Source organism: Trachurus japonicus, chromosome 18, assembly GCF_045865225.1.
Source record: "Trachurus japonicus isolate A0001 chromosome 18, Traja_1.0".
In the NCBI taxonomy this organism is placed as follows: domain Eukaryota; kingdom Metazoa; phylum Chordata; class Actinopteri; order Carangiformes; family Carangidae; genus Trachurus; species Trachurus japonicus.
The window spans coordinates 3,888,468-3,907,735 of record NC_140924.1 but is presented as its reverse complement, the minus strand read 5'-3'; the positions used below and the strand labels follow the sequence as shown (position 1 = coordinate 3,907,735).

At 41.4% G+C, this 19,268-nt stretch overlaps 2 protein-coding genes across 3 annotated transcripts; both read left to right on the top strand.

Moving 5' to 3' along the window:
• Window positions 1–1,673: 1,673 nt before the first annotated feature.
• On the top strand, window positions 1,674–3,051 carry LOC146968384 (uncharacterized). The gene is made up of 4 exons (XM_085759141.1): window positions 1,674–1,753; window positions 1,881–2,027; window positions 2,120–2,222; window positions 2,847–3,051. The coding sequence occupies exons 1-4, from the start codon at window positions 1,733–1,735 to the stop codon at window positions 2,921–2,923; spliced, it is 348 nt and encodes a 115-aa protein (XP_085615267.1). The 5' UTR covers window positions 1,674–1,732; the 3' UTR covers window positions 2,924–3,051.
• Window positions 3,052–7,216: 4,165 nt separating this feature from the next.
• LOC146968383 (butyrophilin subfamily 2 member A2-like) lies at window positions 7,217–18,856 on the top strand. Of its 2 annotated transcripts, none has more exons than XM_085759097.1 (6): window positions 7,217–7,621; window positions 11,991–12,359; window positions 13,803–14,013; window positions 14,108–14,172; window positions 14,912–15,037; window positions 17,696–18,856. In XM_085759097.1, the coding sequence occupies exons 1-6, from the start codon at window positions 7,573–7,575 to the stop codon at window positions 18,079–18,081; spliced, it is 1,206 nt and encodes a 401-aa protein (XP_085615223.1). In that variant the 5' UTR covers window positions 7,217–7,572; the 3' UTR covers window positions 18,082–18,856. The 2 variants fall into 2 exon arrangements, with proteins under 2 accessions (XP_085615223.1, XP_085615222.1); XM_085759096.1 differs by lacking the exon at window positions 7,217–7,621 and adding an exon at window positions 9,101–9,499.
• The last annotated feature ends 412 nt before the right edge of the window (window positions 18,857–19,268 follow it).

Genomic DNA, 19,268 nt, shown 5'->3' with positions numbered 1-19,268 from the left:
AAACCAAACCTACACCCGAGTGATTCACCTCACAGAGTAAACTGATGCACAAAGCTTAATCAAACTGTGTGATACTCGTTGACTTGTTCAAAGTCCTGGTTGGCTCCACACACAATGGCTGAATTATTGAACATCAGAGAGCCAGTGTTTCCTTTAGAGGAGGTCAGAGTTTACTTTGACTGTGAAACTGGATTAGGGCGTCGATGCACCTGTGTTAGCCCTGGATAAATACCAGTGAAATTAACCATACCCATCTGATCCCGGATCTGTCTTTCGATAATTTGAATCCAGTTATGTAAATGATGTCGCCTGACTTTTCGTCTTTGTTGTTTGCAACGTCGTTCAAGGTATTTAAGAGCAGGTTCTCTCTGAAGGTCTCTCTGCAGCAGGTTTGCTTCAGACTCACACTCTTCATCACCTCCAGTGAACCCTGAGCCCTCTCCCTGACTCCAGCTCGTCACCGTCTTGCACATCTGCACCATCCATCATGAAGATGCTGATGTTGTCTCTGTTGATTTGTGCCATGCTGGCTCAGACTCGAGCTCTCTCTCTTCCACCACATCCAGAACCAAGTGAGTGTTTGGCATACAGCTCCTCATTAATAATACTGTTCAGTAATGATAATGTTTTTTCTATGTCACCACCTGCCTTGTTAACTTTCATGCAGCCATTCCCCTCATGGACTATGGAGTCGACATGCGAAACCCAGGTCAGTGGTTATTATCGATTCAGAGAGAAAGTAGTTTTATTTCAATGCAAGTAGAACATTTTTCTCTAATACTCATGTATTATTTGACCGCATGCAGATTATCACTACTATGACCACATACAGGACAAGGGTAAGTGGTCAGTTACACACTACATTACACATTACACACTACTGATAATTTTCATGTGTTATTTGACTGCATGCAGATTATTTCAACTTTGCCCACGGACGTCACGAGTTAGGTCAGTGGTTATTATTATTGATTCAGAGTGAAAGTAGTTTTGCATTTTAACAGTCGAGAAAAATGTGACTTGATCATGAAGTGATGTCATACCCACTTACGTATATGATGTCATATCCATGTGATGATGATCTGATCAAATATAGAATATAAACTTTGTCCAAATGTTCACCTGCACGGTTACATGCTGTCATTCCGACATCCCACCGTTTAGACATACCGCTATTCCGACATGCAAACGTCCCACCATTCTGACAAGGCATTCATTATAAGGAAATGTGCGTTACTCAACAGGTGACTCCCTCCTACTTATCTGGATTCTCTCTATCTATCTGTCCTGTCTAGCCTCTACCTAGTCTTTTACTAAATTTAACCAACTCCTTTCATCATTGCCTAAGCCCAACCAGCGCAAAATCTTTTGGGGAAAAAATACGCTACATACCGTCATTCTGACCAGGCCAGGCCTTGCTTGTAAAAGAGATTTTTTTATCTCAAGCAATCTGCCTGGTAAAATAAAGGCAAAATAAAATAAAAGGAGGCAAGAAGTGCCGGAATGATGGGACGTTTGATAGAAAATTAAGTGTTGCCATTTAGACAATTAGAGGCCTATGTCTGACTGGTGGGATGTCGGAATGGCGGTTGCCCCCCACCTTGCACACCCCTTGAGACTTGTGACCCTCTCTCCTGTATCACCAGACCACATCCTTCCCTTTCTTTCCTTTCATTGCCCTGAGGGTTGGACAACTGCCGACACTCACTGTCTATTCTACGTCTCTACACCGATGGGTTGGGATGAGGCTGAGGTGATCATCATCAGCATGAAATATCAACTATACAAAACATAATGCCAATGTCGACACAGCTCATCAATGTTGCATGGATGGATGGATATTTTTATTGCTCACCCAACTTTGTTCTTCTCCACTGTAGAGCCACTGCAAGTCCTTTTCAATCGGAACCTGGGAATCTCTTGCATCACTGATGAACAGTCATCGTGCCGGTGAGATCCACGAGTTGATGAAGAAAGCCGGGAATGAGCACGGACAAGTCTGGGTCGGAGGTCACAACACAGCAGAAGTATGTAAAATCACCATTGTAGCCTACCATGTCAGGTGGTTTTGTAAATAACAACACTGTTTTAATACCAGCATCTGGTTTTCCCTCCACAGAAACCCGCCTGGACCTGGACTGATATTGGTCATCCCAACCAATTACACCAGTGGTGCAGTGAGGGGAAGCATGAGCACCACTGCCTGATGGCAAACTATGAAGGTAAATCAACCAAAGCTGAGAGCGTGCAGCTTGACAGTGATCAAAGCAGTGTTCCCCAGGTCCTATGTTCCCCACTTTGTATGGGACAGGGGACAGGGGAACATAGAACCCTTTTTCTAAAAAAGGGTTCTATGTTCCCCGCTTTTCCCCAAAAGGGTTCTATGTTCCCCGCTGTGTCCGGACCGGGGAACATAGAACCTTATTTTAGAAAAAGGGTCCTATGTTCCCCACTTTTCCCCAAAAGGACCTGGGGAACATGCAATCTTTGTACCCATACCTCCATAAGTGGAGTTGTGACTTTTCAGATTTTTGCCTATTTCTGAGTGAGAAGTTGAGTTGTGACTTTGACTGAGAAGTGGAATTTTCCCATTGGTTGGGTTTAGGCAATGAAGAAAGGAGTTGGTTAAGTTTAGTAAAAAGACCAGGTAGAGGCTAGACAGGCCAGATAAATAGAGAGAGTCCAGAGAAGTAGAGAGAGTCCATTGACCAGCAACAGTATGTATTGCGACCGGGGAACATAGGACCCTTTTTCAAAAAGAACATAGGTACACTGAAAGCGACTCAGTTTTCTGCCTGTGACTGTGAGTGGTGACTTCCTCTGACTGCGGTCTTTGATCCTTTCAGGAAACTCTTCAGGATGTTTGGCCGACAAGGACTGCGAGGCTCGGCTCCCATCTATCTGCAGCATAGTGATCATGTGAAGGCATCGGTCTCATTAGCAGAATCTGACATCTTTATTTCCTCTATCGCTGTAACGCTAACCCTACTAACATGTGAGGTAAACCTGAGCTGTATGGTCCGTTGTTAAGAGCAGACTGTGTATATTACGGAAAAACGCAACTTTGATTCTGCAGAGTGAACTCTTCTTTGTTCTCTGGTGCAATATTAAAAACATGAAGCATTGAAACAATGTTTTTGTGGGTCTGATGTTCCTCGACACACAATGATAGAAGCTACAAAACTGTGGGTTTTCAAGCTCTGAACATCACTTGTAGTATTCTATTGGTAAAACTTTACAATAAGGGTCCCTTAATTAACGTTAGTTAGTACATTATTAAGCATTAATTAACTGTTTACAAATATATTAACAATCATTATTATGTATTACTTAGGGTTAGGAAACACAGCAGTTAATTAACGTTTACTACTTAAAGTTAGTTAATAAATTAAAAGTTGAATAATGTAATTAGTTATCATTATGTATTCATTACTCAGCATTAATTAACACATTAGTTTATATATTAATGCTTAATAATGTACTAACTAACGTTAATTTAGGGACCCTTATTGTAAAGTGCTACCATTTTATTTTTTCAACAAAGATAATACACATTTTTCTAACTGATCTTAGGTCAGTTAGAAAATTAGAAAAAGTAAAACAGAGTTTTGTGCTGTTCGGCTGTAGAAATGTCAGGATGATGAATCTGAGACTGAGCCGACAGACGGATCAGTTCCTGAGAAGGACCTGCAGTACCGCTCTGTGAACACCAGGTGGCATTAGACTGATGGTGGTTTCTCCCCATCTTCTTTTCTTCTTTTTCTCTGCCATCCAGTCCTCCCATTAAGCTGGCCTGCTCTCCCTGACTCCCTTGCCTACCAGAAGCTTCCTCCTTCAGCTGTTATTAACATTTCCATGTTTCTCACATTCTCTGTTATAAATTGTTTTCTTGTCTGTAACAACATCTCTGTCCCGTCTGTCCGTCCTGTGTGAGGGATCCCTCCTCTGTTGCTCACCCTGAGGTTTCTCAGATTTTTCCCTGTTAAAAGGGTTTACCATGGAGTTTTTCCTCAGTCAATGTGAGGGTCTAAGGCGAAAGGATGTTGTTATGATGCCATTGAGACAAACTGTTTGTAAAAACGGGCTATACAAATAAAATTGCCTTGCCTTGCCTTTATTTTTGTTTTTCCAAATGTACCTCATAATTTCAGTGTTGGTACAAAAGAAGAGCCAGAAACAGTCACAGTGTCAGTGAACACAACCAACGACTGAGCGAACTTCATTAGGTTACACTGTAAAACAAAAACATGAAGACCAGAGCTCGGCCCTTCCTGGCAGCTGCTTATCATAGATATTGATTATTGTTTTTTTTACTGCGAGGGGGCACGGTACGTTCATGAGTCCAGCCCAGATACGTCTACATCTGGATTGACTCTGGCTGTTTATGGGCCGGACCCGGGCCAGAGAAAACACAACCATGTGGACCGGATTTTACCCAGAACTATTGAATCTGTTTTTTTCAAGTATGTTTATTGTAAAATGTATTTTTCTTAAAGCCAAATATACAACAATACAACAACAACAACAACAACAACAACAACAGGCCGTTCAGCACAGTGTGACATCACAGTGGCATCATGCAAATGTTTGTGCACCCCTGGTTTAAAATGTCTGTTAATGTGAACAGTTCATCAAGGTGAAGATGGAATGATCTCCAAAACATGAAACACTCCTATTTTAATCAATACCAGTACTTATTAGTTTTAGTTTTCTACAGTTTCAGAGTGAAAAGGGGAGACTTGAGCTCTCAGATAACTTTGACCAAGGTATCAGACAAGATATTTACTATTTACACACTCTGATAGTTTCCAAAGGGGGGGGCTACTAGCTACTAACTATGCAGGGGGGCCAAACCTTTGCTGAGGGCCCCTTTTCCTTTTCTGTCAGTTTGAAAAAGGAAAACGTGAAAATGAAAATAAATATTATATATACAGTAATATGTATGTGAATGTGTTATCTGTAACTTGATGTCTTTTGGAGATAATTTTATATTCCATTATTCACATTAACAGACATTTGGACCAGGGGTGCTCGTACATTACTGCATTAACCACAAATCACAAGTCTGAGATGATCAGGCTACAATTACTATGTTATAGACGCAGACTTTATTTATTTAATACAGTTTGAACTGAGCCACTTACATAGCCTAAAGCTGAGCAGGGGTGTCACATTTTGTCATTGAGAATAATTAGCATGCAGGGTGATGATGAGATGAGGTGTTTTGTGGCCACAAACTTCCTGTCATGTTTCTCTTATCGACTCCTTGTGATTTCCTTTTTTCATTTCCGGTTACAGTTGTCAAAAAAAAAAACCCACAGGTGGTACGTTCAATGTTTGCTCAGAAATTACAAAATCACAAACGTGTGGGAATAGACAACTTCAGATATTGGTGGGACAACAACAGAAAGTAACAACAGCAGCGTGTTTACAATGTGTTGAACTCTTGAAAGACCGACTGTCTCTTCAGGTTGCGTCATTCACTCTTTGCACCGAGAAGGGAGGAGACGTAGAAAGTCTTTTTTTTTTTTTTTTTTTTTTACCCAACGACATTGAACGCATCTTACGTAGGAGCGCTTGTGAATGAGCAGCAGCGGCTCAGTGGAGCAGCGGGGCGCTCGGACCTGGACCTGTGTGCAGTCGCTCTCTTTCCTTTGTTTTTCGCCGCCACGGGAGTCTGACCTGAGTGTTTGTGGGTATGAGTCCTCGTGTCCTGCTGGTTTCCGCTCTGCTGTCGTGTTGTACAGGTAAAAACACACCTTTACACCTTTACCTGCTCTGAGTTTCTTTATTATTTCGTATGGAGGTATGTTTAGTATCTTTAGAGCTGTGGTAGTAGCCTATTTGTCTGTATGAAAGTGAGTGTGTGTGTGTTTGAAAACACGATCAGCGTTATCAAAGTGTTGTTGTTTGCACGTGACGTCAAACCTCTTTTATTTTGAAGGGGACAAACATTTACTGAAGTGAATTTGCGTCACACTTTGACGTTTTATTAGATTGTTAAGAGGAAGGGAGGAACTGAAACTTCACCTACTTATTTGTGTGTTTGTGTACAGTTCACTGCACACTGTAGCCTAGTGTGTGTTGGTTGTGATTTGTCAGATACTATCTAACTATCTTATCTACGTTTCAGGTTTAAATGAGGTGTAAAACAAAACATGTGTTTGGTTTGTTGTTTGTTTATTGACAACCAACTGATTGTGTAAATCACTGGATATGAACATTCATTCACTTCTTCTCCTTCTTCTTTGGTCCACACTGCAAAAACCCAAAATCTTTCCAAGAATATTTGTCTTATTTCTTGTCAAAATGTCTAATTTCTACTCAACATTAACCTCTTTCCACTTAAAATAAGACTCATCACCTAAAAATGATCTTGTTTTTAGATGATTTTCACTTCTTTCAAACAAATTTTCACTTGAAATAAGTAGAAAAATCTGCCAGTGAAATCAAGTTTTTTTGTGCTTGTAATAAGAAAGAAAAACTTGATCTATCAGATCATTTTTTCTTCACTTATTTCAAGTGAAAATCTGCTTGAAAGAAGTAAAAAGTGTCTAAAAATAAGATACTTTTAATGTGATGAGTCTTATTTTAAGTAGAATGAGATTGTTTCGACTAGAAATAAGACAAATGTTCTTGGTAAGAGTTTGAGTTTTTGCAGTGTAAGTCAGACCTCAGACTTTGATTCCAGTTTTCAGGCAGTAGACTGCTGTATGCCGTTGACTGATGGTCCAACAAGAACTGTTGTTCCTCTGGCCCTTCTGGACTCTGGGTTTGAGCCCGATAGTCCTCTTCAGTCCACTCTCTGTATTTCGTGTGTGTAAAGTGGTGACTTATCCCCACTCCATAAAAATCATTGCAGGAATGCTGCTCTGCTGGTCCCACCCTGGCTGTGTTTGGCACCAGAACAAGAGGAGTCAGATCAGTTTTATTATGGGAAATAAAATCAGGGCACTGTTCTTCTTACTATTATTATTCTTGGAGAGCAGGTCGAGACAAAACACAAACGTGTCAGTAGGAGGTTTGTGGTCACAGATCCAGACTCTGCACCAATAAACCAAGTCATTATCATTCTTTAACTGGGTATGAATGAGCACAGATAAGGAGAGAGGACAGAGTTGCATCATGGGATGTTTGCCCTGCCGCCCACAGTGTGTTTCTGTGTTGGGCAAGAAGTCGTTTCCAGTTAGAAAAGTTTGAGTTTTTTCTCCACAGGGAAACGTCTCTGTTCTGTTGGTTGTGAAATTATTATTCTAAAGTGGAAAAGAAAAAAAACAACAGGTTCCTGTTGTCACAAACAGAAAATACTTTGTGCGATTGTGCGACCTGCAGTAACAGTTTGACTCTGAGCCAAATGTTGCGTGAGCTTTAGTAATGTGGTTCTAGTCGGATGAGGTTCCTGGGGTTTTTTTTTAATGGAAATGTACTGTTTTTTTTTTTTTAATGGAAATGTACTGGCGGTTAACAGCTGCAATGCGGCAGTGTTGTTATCTCAGACCTGGACCTGTGTGCAGTCGCTCTCTTTCCTTTGTTTTTCGCCGCCACGGGAGTCTGACCTGAGTGTTTGTGGGTATGAGTCCTCGTGTCCTGCTGGTTTCCGCTCTGCTGTCGTGTTGTACAGGTAAAAACACACCTTTACACCTTTACCTGCTCTGAGTTTCTTTATTATTTCGTATGGAGGTATGTTTAGTCTCTTTAGAGCTGTGGTAGTAGCCTATTTGTCTGTATGAGAGTGAGTGTGTGTGTTTGAAAACACGATCAGTTTATCAAAGTGTTGTTGTTTGCACGTGACGTCAAACCTCTTTTATATTGAAGGGGACAAACATTTACTGAAGTGAATTTGCGTCACACTTTGACGTCTTATTAGATTGTTAAGAGGAAGGGAGGAACTGAAACTTCACCTGCTTATTTGTGTGTTTGTGTACAGTTCACTGCACACTGTAGCCTAGTGTGTGTTGGTTGTGATTTGTCAGATACTATCTAACTATCTTATCTAAGTTTCAGGTTTAAATGAGGTGTAAAACAAAACATGTGTTTGGTTTGTTGTTTGTTTATTGACAACCAACTGATTGTGTAAATCACTGGATATGAACATTCATTCACTTCTTCTCCTTCTTCTTTGGTCTACACTGCAAAAACCCCAAATCTTTCCAAGAATATTTGTCTTATTTCTTGTCAAAATGTCTAATTTCTACTCAACATTAACCTCTTTCCACTTAAATAAGACTCATCACCTAAAAATGATCTTGTTTTTAGATGATTTTCACTTCTTTCAAACTAATTTTCACTTTAGATAAGTAGAAAAATCTGCCAGTGAAAGCAAGTTTTTTTGAGCTTGTAATAAGAAAGAAAAACTTGATCTATCAGATCATTTTTTCTTCACTTATTTCAAGTGAAAATCTGCTTGAAAGAAGTAAAAAGTGTCTAAAAATAAGATACTTTTAATGTGATGAGTCTTATTTTAAGTAGAATGAGATTGTTTCGACTAGAAATAAGACAAATGTTCTTGGTAAGAGTTTGAGTTTTTGCAGTGTAAGTCAGACCTCAGACTTTGATTCCAGTTTTCAGGCAGTAGACTGCTGTATGCCGTTGACTGATGGTCCAACAAGAACTGTTGTTCCTCTGGCCCTTCTGGACTCTGGGTTTGAGCCCGATAGTCCTCTTCAGTCCACTCTCTGTATTTCGTGTGTGTAAAGTGGTGACTTATCCCCACTCCATAAAAACCATTGCAGGAATGCTGCTCTGCAGGTCCCACCCTGGCTGTGTTTGGCACCAGAACAAGAGGAGTCAGATCAGTGTTATTATGGGAAATAAAATCAGGGGACTGTTCTTCTTACTATTATTATTCTTGGAGAGCAGGTCGAGACAAAACACAAACGTGTCAGTAGGAGGTTTGTGGTCACAGATCCAGACTCTGCACCAATAAACCAAGTCATTATCATTCTTTAACTGGGTATGAATGAGCACAGATAAGGAGAGAGGACAGAGTTGCATCATGGGATGTTTGCCCTGCCGCCCACAGTGTGTTTCTGTGTTGGGCAAGAAGTCATCTCCAGTTAGAAAAGTTTGAGTTTTTTCTCCACAGGGAAACGTCTCTGTTCTGTTGGTTGTGAAATTATTATTCTAAAGTGGAAAAGAAAAAAAACAACAGGTTCCTGTTGTCACAAACAGAAAATACTTTGTGCGATTGTGCGACCTGCAGTAACAGTTTGACTCTGAGCCAAATGTTGCGTGAGCTTTAGTAATGTGGTTCTAGTCGGATGAGGTTCCTGGGGGTTTTTTTTTAATGGAAATGTACTGTTTTTTTTTTTTTAATGGAAATGTACTGGCGGTTAACAGCTGCAATGCGGCAGTGTTGTTATCTCGGACCTGGACCTGTGTGCAGTCGCTCTCTTTCCTTTGTTTTTCGCCGCCACAGGAGTCTGACTCTGACCTGACTGTTTTGTGGGTATGAGTCCTCGTGTCCTGCTGGTTTCCGCTCTGCTGTCGTGTTGTACAGGTAAAAACACACCTTTACACCTTTACCTGCTCTGAGTTTCTTTATTATTTCGTATGGAGGTATGTTTAGTCTCTTTAGAGCTGTGGTAGTAGCCTATTTGTCTGTATGAAAGTGAGTGTGTGTGTGTTAGAAAACACGATCAGCGTTATCAAAGTGTTGTTGTTTGCACGTGACGTCAAACCTCTTTTATTTTGAAGGGGACAAACATTTACTGAAGTGAATTTGCGTCACACTTTGACGTCTTATTAGAGTGTTAAGAGGAAGGGAGGAACTGAAACTTCACCTACTTATTTGTGTGTTTGTGTACAGTTCACTGCACACTGTAGCCTAGTGTGTGTTGGTTGTGATTTGTCAGATACTATCTAACTATCTTATCTACGTTTCAGGTTTAAATGAGGTGTAAAACAAAACATGTGTTTGGTTTGTTGTTTGTTTATTGACAACCAACTGATTGTGTAAATCACTGGATATGAACATTCATTCACTTCTTCTCCTTCTTCTTTGGTCTACACTGCAAAAACCCCAAATCTTTCCAAGAATATTTGTCTTATTTCTTGTCAAATGTCTAATTTCTACTCAACATTAACCTCTTTCCACTTAAAATAAGACTCATCACCTAAAATGATCTTGTTTTTAGATGATTTTTACTTGTTTCAAAAAAGATTTCACTTGAAATAAGTAGAAAAATCTGCCAGTGAAAGCAATTGTTTTGTGCTTGTAATAAGAAAGAAAAACTTGATCTATCAGATCATTTTTTCTTCACTTATTTCAAGTGAAAATCTGCTTGAAAGAAGTAAAAAGTGTCTAAAAATAAGATACTTTTAATGTGATGAGTCTTATTTTAAGTAGAATGAGATTGTTTCGACTAGAAATAAGACAAATGTTCTTGGTAAGAGTTTGAGTTTTTGCAGTGTAAGTCAGACCTCAGACTTTGATTCCAGTTTTCAGGCAGTAGACTGCTGTATGCCGTTGACTGATGGTCCAACAAGAACTGTTGTTCCTCTGGCCCTTCTGGACTCTGGGTTTGAGCCCGATAGTCCTCTTCAGTCCACTCTCTGTATTTCGTGTGTGTAAAGTGGTGACTTATCCCCACTCCATAAAAATCATTGCAGGAGTGCTGCTCTGCAGGTCCCACCCTGGCTGTGTTTGGCACCAGAACAAGAGGAGTCAGATCAGTGTTATTATGGAAAATAAAATCAGGACACTGTTCTTCTTACTATTATTATTCTTGGAGAGCAGGTCGAGACAAAACACAAACGTGTCAGTAGGAGGTTTGTGGTCACAGATCCAAACTCTGCACCAATAAACCAAGTCATTATCATTCTTTAACTGGGTATGAATGAGCACAGATAAGGAGAGAGGACAGAGTTGCATCATGGGATGTTTGCCCTGCCGCCCACAGTGTGTTTCTGTGTTGGGCAAGAAGTTGTTTCCAGTTAGAAAAGTTTGAGTTTTTTCTCCACAGGGAAACGTCTCTGTTCTGTTGGTTGTGAAATTATTATTCTAAAGTGGAAAAAAAACAAAACAACAGGTTCCTGAGACAGAAAATACTTTGTGCGATTGTGCGACCTGCAGTAACAGTTTGACTCTGAGCCAAATGTTGCGTGAGCTTTAGTAATGTGGTTCTAGTCGGATGAGGTTCCTGGGTTTTTTTTTTTTAATGGAAATGTACTGTGTTTTTTTTTTTAAATGGAAATGTACTGGCGGTTAACAGCTGCAATGCGGCAGTGTTGTTATCTGATGCTGCCTCTCCTGCTACTGATTGGTTGAGTCACTTCAGGTAAAGATAAAGACATGCAAGTGTTTGGACTGAATGGCATCGGATTAAAGGGAAGACTGAGCAACAGAGGCCATGAAGGCGTCGTTGAACCAGCTTCTATGGTCATAAGTAGCAAAGTTCACATTGAGTGCGTTTACATGGTCAACAAAACTCTGATATATCTGATTAACACAATACTTTGATTAAGAAACTACAATTTAAACTGTGATTTCTGATTACTTTAATCCAGTTAAGGTCATAGTCGAAGTAAACACTACAACAGGTGGGATATTCCTGTTTTAATCAAACACATGCACACACCTTCATTGCAATATTAATGTTTTGTGGGAGTTTCGCTGCATTTTCATACACAGCAACGGGTCAACCGTTTTACGACATACTAAGAGGTCTTGCATGATCAGAGAAGGTTTCGTCACATGGCTTCAAAGAAAAGAAAAGAGCTCATTTCTGTGCAATATTTGATGTGATTTTAAGTAGAAAATGAAGATGAAATGAAATGAGGATGGTGTGACGAAGGCCTGCAGACATGTCATTAATCCATCTATGCTTAACATTTAAAATGGGAACATGTAAACACCTTAATCAGAATATTGTCTTACTCTGAATAAGGTCAATAGTCAGATTGCTACTGTCCATGTAAACGTAGTCACTGTGATAATGTGAAATGATGAAACGATGTGGGAATGAATCGAATGAATCTTCTTCTTGCAGGTGAACCTCCAGCGCTTGATCCACCGGAGAGAGTTTACAATATAAAGCGGGTCGTGGCCTTTGCTGGTGGAAACACCCTCCTCCCATGTACGGTCAAGAACCCTGACGGGGGAGATTTCCCAACCGTAGAGTGGTCCAAGGACGGCCTGAAGCCAAACATCGTCTTCCTGTTCCGAGATGGCTGCGAGACCCACGAGATGAAGAACCTGGCCTTCGAGCACCGGACCAGCTTCGTCATGAAGAACCTCAAAGATGGAAACGTCTCGTTGAGGATTTCTGACGTGCAGCTGGCCGATGCTGGCACGTACAAGTGCATGAAAATCTGGCCGAAGTCCCGTCCACACATCACCCTCGTGGAGCTCGTTGTGGGTACGTCTGGTCCACAACAGTCGCCTATACAAGAGTCCATATGAGTTCTGCACAGGCCTGAAAGTTTGGTCCTGGTTCCAGGTGGATCCATTCAGTCCTGAGTCTGATCTCACCTGACCATGCCCGATCTGTTAAGCCAAAACACCTTTTTGTTGCTGTCAAAAAGCTTGACCAACTTCAAATTAGAGCCTTAAATCAGCAGAAGTTTTTAATTGTTTTGTCTGGACAACAAATTGAATCGAAGTCAACTGGACTTGTATTTGTCTAAGGAGACGTTTCACCTGCTGCTCTTTCATCTATACCCAAGACAGTGAACGACTCCACCTCGCATCACTCTCAACGACTGTTATGCACAAGAGATTTGAACAATGGTCAAGTGAAACTCTACCTAACCAAGTACGTTTGTGAACACACCCACAAGTACTTTCAGGAACACTCCCACAGAGGTTAAATCCCTGAGTTTTGCTCCACTGGTTGTCAGACTAGTGAGGACTAGTCAGACCGATGTATAGCGAACTGATGGAGACCCTTGGATAAGAGGAGAAACATCTTCCTAGACAAATACAAGTCCAGTTGCCTTCGATTCAGTGTGTTGCCCAGAGATAACGATGACCTAGATGAATGGGAATATCCATAGGTTTATTGTTTTGCCGTTTCATCCAGACAGAAACAGCGTCTTAGGGAGGTGAAAACAGTATTTTTTAGAAACGATTCCCAGAGTGGGAAAATCTCAAAACGGCAACGCCACTCAATTGTTTTCATGTAGACACCCAAAACGAATCTCTTGTGAAACGATGATGTCATACCCACCACTGCTCTAACCTGTGACCTTAGCCACACCGTTAGATGTGTCAAGTCTATCGATATAACGTAACAACAAAAACTAAAATAAATCGACTACTGTCTTAAATCATCATTATCGTCATATTTGCTCTGACACGACTCCCAGTCAACATTTAATCCACTTATAATGTTTAATAAGCTTTCTGTCTCCTTCTCTGTTTCTGGTGTTTAGCAGCGTTATAGCGCTACACACAGGCCTGGTGGATGTACTACAGCGTTTAGAGTCGTTTCTGGCGGATTTGTGTGAATTTGGATATTTCTTGAAACGATGCCGTGTTTTCGGTGAAACTCTTTCAAAATGAACAAGAAAAAGATCATTTCCATGTGGAGAAGGCCTTATTTTAATCATTCACCACAGAACAAGACTGAGCTCTTTGGTTTCAGTTTCTCAAATGGTTTTTCTGACCTGATCAAACTCTCAGTGAGATTCTGTCTTTGCTCTTCCACCTGAAACAGGACCACACAGCTGCAGGTTTGTAGCAGCCTAGGACAGTGTTTCAACAACACACTAAATAACCGGTCGTTTACCTACGTTTCCTGAATTCATTCATGATTTCCACCCACTCAGAAGTCACTCCCTGCTCGTTGTTGTTTTCACAGTTTCACTCTCTGATCCTGAACTCTCCGTGGTTTCACCTGAGTCAGGAGGCGTGACCCTGCAGTGTGTGGCTCGTTGCTGGCGGCCAAAACCTGTGATTAGGTTTTTGGATGATATGGAAAATAACATTCCCTCCAAGGGCCAGATAACACAAGACGCCCATGGATGTTTTACTGTGATACACAATGTCACCCTAACAACCGACACAACAAGGTTCAGAAATAGTTTATTACTATCATTATCAACGAATACATGATTTATGAACTAACCGAACTAAAGTTTTATCTGATGTCTCTTTACATCACAGTGTGACCTGCAGGGCTGAGCAGTTGGAGTCGAACGTGTCCAGGGACACGAAGATCCTCATCCCAGGTAAACCAGAGCTTCACTTCACAGCTCCATGTTTTCTCTTCTGCCGTCTTTTATTTTGAAGGGTTGATCAATGAGAAGATCTAAAAAAAAAACTCCTAGTTTTCCATCTCCTCTCTCAGCTTCTCTCTGGGCTCTTGTAACAACAGGTCAGTGTCAGCCAATCAGAAGAGAGGAAGAGGCTTTGAAGCTCTCTTCTGATTGGTTGACTGTCTTATGAGCGATCCCATAAAAATAGAGCAGATTTCAGAATAAAACACTCAGAGAAACCAAATCCTGCAAGTTGTTGGATGGATGGTGGGTCCAGGTGGTGAGGGGGCGGGGCTTAGTTGTGACATCACAAAGTGACAGGAAGGAAAACATCTACCTGGAGCTTTAACACAAACATCTACCTTTATACTGTATGGAGCTTTAATACAAACATCTACCTTTATACTGAATGGAGCTTTAACACAAACATCTACCTTTATACTGAATGGAGCTTTAATACAAACATCTACCTTTATACTGTATGGAGCTTTAATACAAACATCTACCTTTATACTGTATGGAGCTTTAATACAAACATCTACCTTTATACTGTATGGAGCTTTAACACAAACATCTACCTTTATACTGTATGGAGCTTTAATACAAACATCTACCTTTATACTGTACTGAGCTTTAAGTCATATTTTCCTTGGGGTGTGTTTAGTTATCAGATTGTACTTGTCTGTAAACACAGTGTTTACTGTGATTTCAGTGGACTGCCTGAGGACTTCCTGCTCCTGTGCCATGGCCATGGTCGTCACTGGGACTGTCGTCTTTGCAGTCACTGCGCTGACCTTTGGAGCAGTTGTCCTGTTGTGGAAGAAATGTGGCAGAACTGGTAAGTCACTGATGGAGGCTTCTCTCTGCCCGGAGGGGCAGGATGAAGTGGCTCAGTGCCAAGAACTGGGAGTCATTATAGAAAGTGAACAAACCACAGGCCCCAGATCAGTGCCACTGGGTTTGTAAACATAATGGGTCTCATTCATGAAACGTTAGTAAATCTGTGTGTAGATTTGCACATAAAAGCTCACGTTACTAAAACTCTACTCCGGATTCATGAACGGTGCGGGAAACTCAGATTTGATCGTAAACACGTGTGTAAGATGATGAATGCCAACCCATCGTAAACTAACAACACGTCCCCGGTGATCAGCAATTAGCATAGATCTCCATACATGAATAGCCATATAAGGAGATCCTGATCACCATATTAGGAGGTAGGTGCATCCTGCTCACCTGCGGCCATGACGCAAACAAGGAAAGAGGGAGAGAGAAAAAAGAGAGAGATCGCGGATTGAAGTCATTTTGGGTGAAGTGGAGTCCAGAAAAAATATTTAATTCTCTTCTGTTAGTAGTGGTGTGACTGGGACAGGTCAAAGGCTGGAGGGAAGAAACAGATTTAGTGAATTAAGTATCATTGGTTGATTAAAGAACCGTTTAAGAAGTAAAGCCAGAATAGTTCGATATGAAACATGAAAAAAAAAACAACACACAACTCCAGAGCTACAGCAGCGACGGGAGGAGGAGGCTCTTCACAGCCTCAGCTGTAGAGGAGCATGGTTGTATCAACACATGAAGTTATATAGGCAGGTTATATTGTTACAGAAGCACCAGCCGTCTGTCACAGCTCCATCCAAACCGGTGCTGACTGCGCTGCTGCGCAGGGTGAAGTGTGCGCCCACCGAGCGTGTAGCAACACAAAAAAGTTTTTTCCGGTTTTATATCAGATTATTATCATCATAAGATGGAGCCTCGACGTGTTTGTGCGTGTCCGATCCCTAAAACGTCTCTCTCTCCAAATATTTTAATTGTTTGTCATGTTTAAATTACGTGTTTCAAAGGCGTCGGCGTATTTTGAACATGAGAGAGAGTAATAAGGATTAAAATTGTAATTTTCAACAGTGACAAGCAGTATTTATTTGCATTCCTACATTTACACAAGCACTACACACAGTCCGGAGCAGGTGTAGATTTCGTGAGTAGCTACGAAAAAATCAGCACTACTAAAAGATTGATGAATGCGGAAATCCACGTAAATTTGCGCTGCTCAGGGTTTACACGCAAATCCGTGCTGCTCACGTTTCATGCATGAGACCCAATGAACTTAAACCAGATGTATAGGCTTCATTATCAAAAGGTGTGTTGATGGTGTGTTTTAGGCAAGGCAATTTAATTAGTATAGCCCATTTTTACAAACAGTTTGTCTCAAAGGGCTTTACATGGCATCACAACAACATCCTCTGTCCTTAGACCCTCACATCCACTGAGGAAAAACTCCACAGAAAACCCTTTTAACAAGGAAAAATTGGAGAAACCTCAGGGTGAGCAACAGAGGAGGGATCCCTCAACCAGCAGACAAGCAATAGATGTTGTACACAGACAAGAAAACAGTTTATAACACGGAATGTGGGAAACATGGAAATGTTAACAAGAGCTGATGGAGGCAGCTTCTTGGAGGAAAGGCAGGGAGAGCAGGCCAGCTTTTAAATGGGAGGAGTGAAACCACTACATAAAGGTCACATAAAAACTGGTTTGATAACTGAGATCAGGTTTTTTCCTCTGATGTGAAGATGTTACTGGTACATGTTGCAGAAAATCTCCATGATCTCATTTAGACGTTTGTTGGCAACCTGCTAAAAGCTAAAAGAACCAGGATGTTCACTGATGTAGGGCTACTTTGTGCCGTAAAATTAAAGTTAGTTATTTAGATAGCTAGTTAGCATGCTAACTTCAGTTAAAGAAGTAAAAGGGGTTCTTTCTACCTGTGGAGGTGGTTGTCATATTGGTTTTATTGTTAGAAAACAGATGCTAAAGCTATTGTTAACTATGTAGAAAGTGCTAAACCTACACATAGCTCCTTTGAAACCAGTTCAACTACAGGGCTGCTTACACTTCTTGTCCTGTCCGACTTCTTTGAGATGTTTGCAGATCTCAAAAAAACAAGACAAGATCCACGTTATAATAACATTCAGTCGTCCTCCAGTTAATGTCAGTTTAGTCTCGCTCGCCAGACCCTCCTCCAGAGAAGAAGGGTCTGGCTGGTCCGCCTATGATTCTGCGATCAGGCCGTTTGGAATTCTTTCAACCAGTCACAATCGTTGTGGTCGGCGCCGTAGCAACGGTGCGCTTGCAAAATATTGCCGGTTGGAAACTGGATTTGGGTCAGCGGTTTACCGACGGTCGGCAACCGCTGACGGATATTTATTCTTTTGTTCGGTTTAACGGCGGTTGACAACAGCTGACGGATATGTCTTCTTCTGTTCGGTTCATGACACGGATGTATAATAGATCCATGGTTCGGTTCCTGTTGTTGTTTGTTGATGTTTCCCTTTACCGGGCGGACTGTGAAAGCTGCAGCACAGAGGCGGGACTTCCGCCGGGTGGCTCGTTCCGACCAATCAGAGGCTAATCGCAGCAACAATGCACTTCCGTCAGGCCAGACTATGTAATGTCAGTTTAACTAACAGCTTCTTTGTTTTTCACCTTGTTACAACAGACAATCAAAAACCAATGCTCAGGGAAGGATCGGCTGAAAGTGCTACCAGTGATGCGTCTGAACATCCGCTCCTCCCGAGGAACCGGACCAGCACCAGGTCACAGGACGGTCCAGCAGCAGCGCTCTCCAGCATCCACCCTCCTCTTCTTCCTGCTCCTCCTGCTCTTGCTCCATCAGCCCAGAGCGACCATGTAAGACCTCCTCTCCAGAGGCAGAACAGCATCACGGCCTCTGTCCCCCCTGCTGCTGCTGCTGCCGCCCCAAAGAAACACCCAGCTCTGATCAGTCGATCTCTGAGCATGTCTGATTCCAACCACCCCCGGACTCTACGGAGAAATTCATCAATGTCGTCCTACAGCCCTCTGAGTGAAGAGTCAGAGCCGTGACCAAAAAACAAAAACATTACTTCTGGACTTTTTTTTCCAAAGAACAAACAAGATCAACAAATGCTTCTTTTCTATCAGTCTCATCTTTTGTCTATGGTTCGTACCTGTTCGGAGTCCAGGGGTCTGTACAGGAAGTTGTAAACTGTCTCTGTCATTTCGCACTTTCACCTTTTTGGTCTTTCATGACAAATGATCTGAAACCTTTAACGTAACACTACAGTCACTTTCTTTCTAGACAAGGGGAATTTTTTCTTTTCACAGACATTTCTTGCACTATTGCTTATCCTGTATATATTAATATTGTATATATCCTGTGTGCTTTCTACTGTATGTATTTATGTTTTAATGTATTCCTAAGGTTTTTACAATGTGACTTGATATCAAAACTGCTTTTTACTTATTGGATTGGATGTTTGTATGAATTTTACATTTTATTAAATGTTTTCAAAGCTACTCAGTCTAATGACTCTCTTTGTGTAATTTCAGTGCTTCCTTCTTCAGTGTACACATGGAAACAGGTCAAAAGCACCCCCTGGTGGATGAATGATTAAACTGCACCTTTGATTTTGAGGTGGACTCAGAGCCTCCTCTCTCCTTCCTGCCATATCTGCTGCTGAGGATGTAAAGAGACGTCAGATAAAGTTTATTCAATCATATATTTAATGTTTTTATGGAAGAGAGTGGATTGTCTTGGGTGTAGAGAATCACACCAAAGTGTATGTGACATTTAAAGCGTCAATAATTGATGTTTTAATGGCAATAACGACCATGGATCAATGAAAAGTCGAATTTGTCCCACAAAGACTTTGGTTAATCTCAGATCTTTAGCATCTTTTAGCTCAATGTTTTGGTTCAGAGAGCAGCTGGTGAACATCTGGAGCCTTTAGCAGCTTCACAGCCAGATGTTTCCATCTGGATCTGGTGGACGCCAAAACCAAAAGAGCCAAAAGAGTGGGAGCACTGGACTCAGAGAAATCACCACACAGGAACATTCGTGTTGCTGCTGTCCAGCTGGACGTGTAGGTCGAACCATCTGTTTCTCTTTGCACCAGGCAAGATTTTCTTTTGTGCAGCTTTTGTGCAGCTCAGAGAGAAATCTGCGGCTGCCATGACACCTATCTGGGCCATGATGTAAGTATTGAGTGTGTGTGTCGGGGGGGCAGGGCCTGTCAGAGAGGAAGTGCAGA

Excerpts from the sequence above, each read along its gene's own strand:
- LOC146968384 (XM_085759141.1), top strand. The coding sequence starts at position 1,733 with ATGGGTTGGGATGAGGCTGAG. Across the intron at positions 2,028-2,119 it reads GAGGTCACAACACAGCAGAA|AAACCCGCCTGGACCTGGAC; the intron begins GTATGTAAAATC and ends TTCCCTCCACAG. Across the intron at positions 2,223-2,846 it reads CCTGATGGCAAACTATGAAG|GAAACTCTTCAGGATGTTTG; the intron begins GTAAATCAACCA and ends TGATCCTTTCAG.
- LOC146968383 (XM_085759097.1), top strand. The coding sequence starts at position 7,573 with ATGAGTCCTCGTGTCCTGCTGGTTTCCGCTCTGCTGTCGTGTTGTACA. Across the intron at positions 7,622-11,990 it reads TCTGCTGTCGTGTTGTACAG|GTGAACCTCCAGCGCTTGAT; the intron begins GTAAAAACACAC and ends TTCTTCTTGCAG. Across the intron at positions 14,014-14,107 it reads CTAACAACCGACACAACAAG|TGTGACCTGCAGGGCTGAGC; the intron begins GTTCAGAAATAG and ends TTTACATCACAG.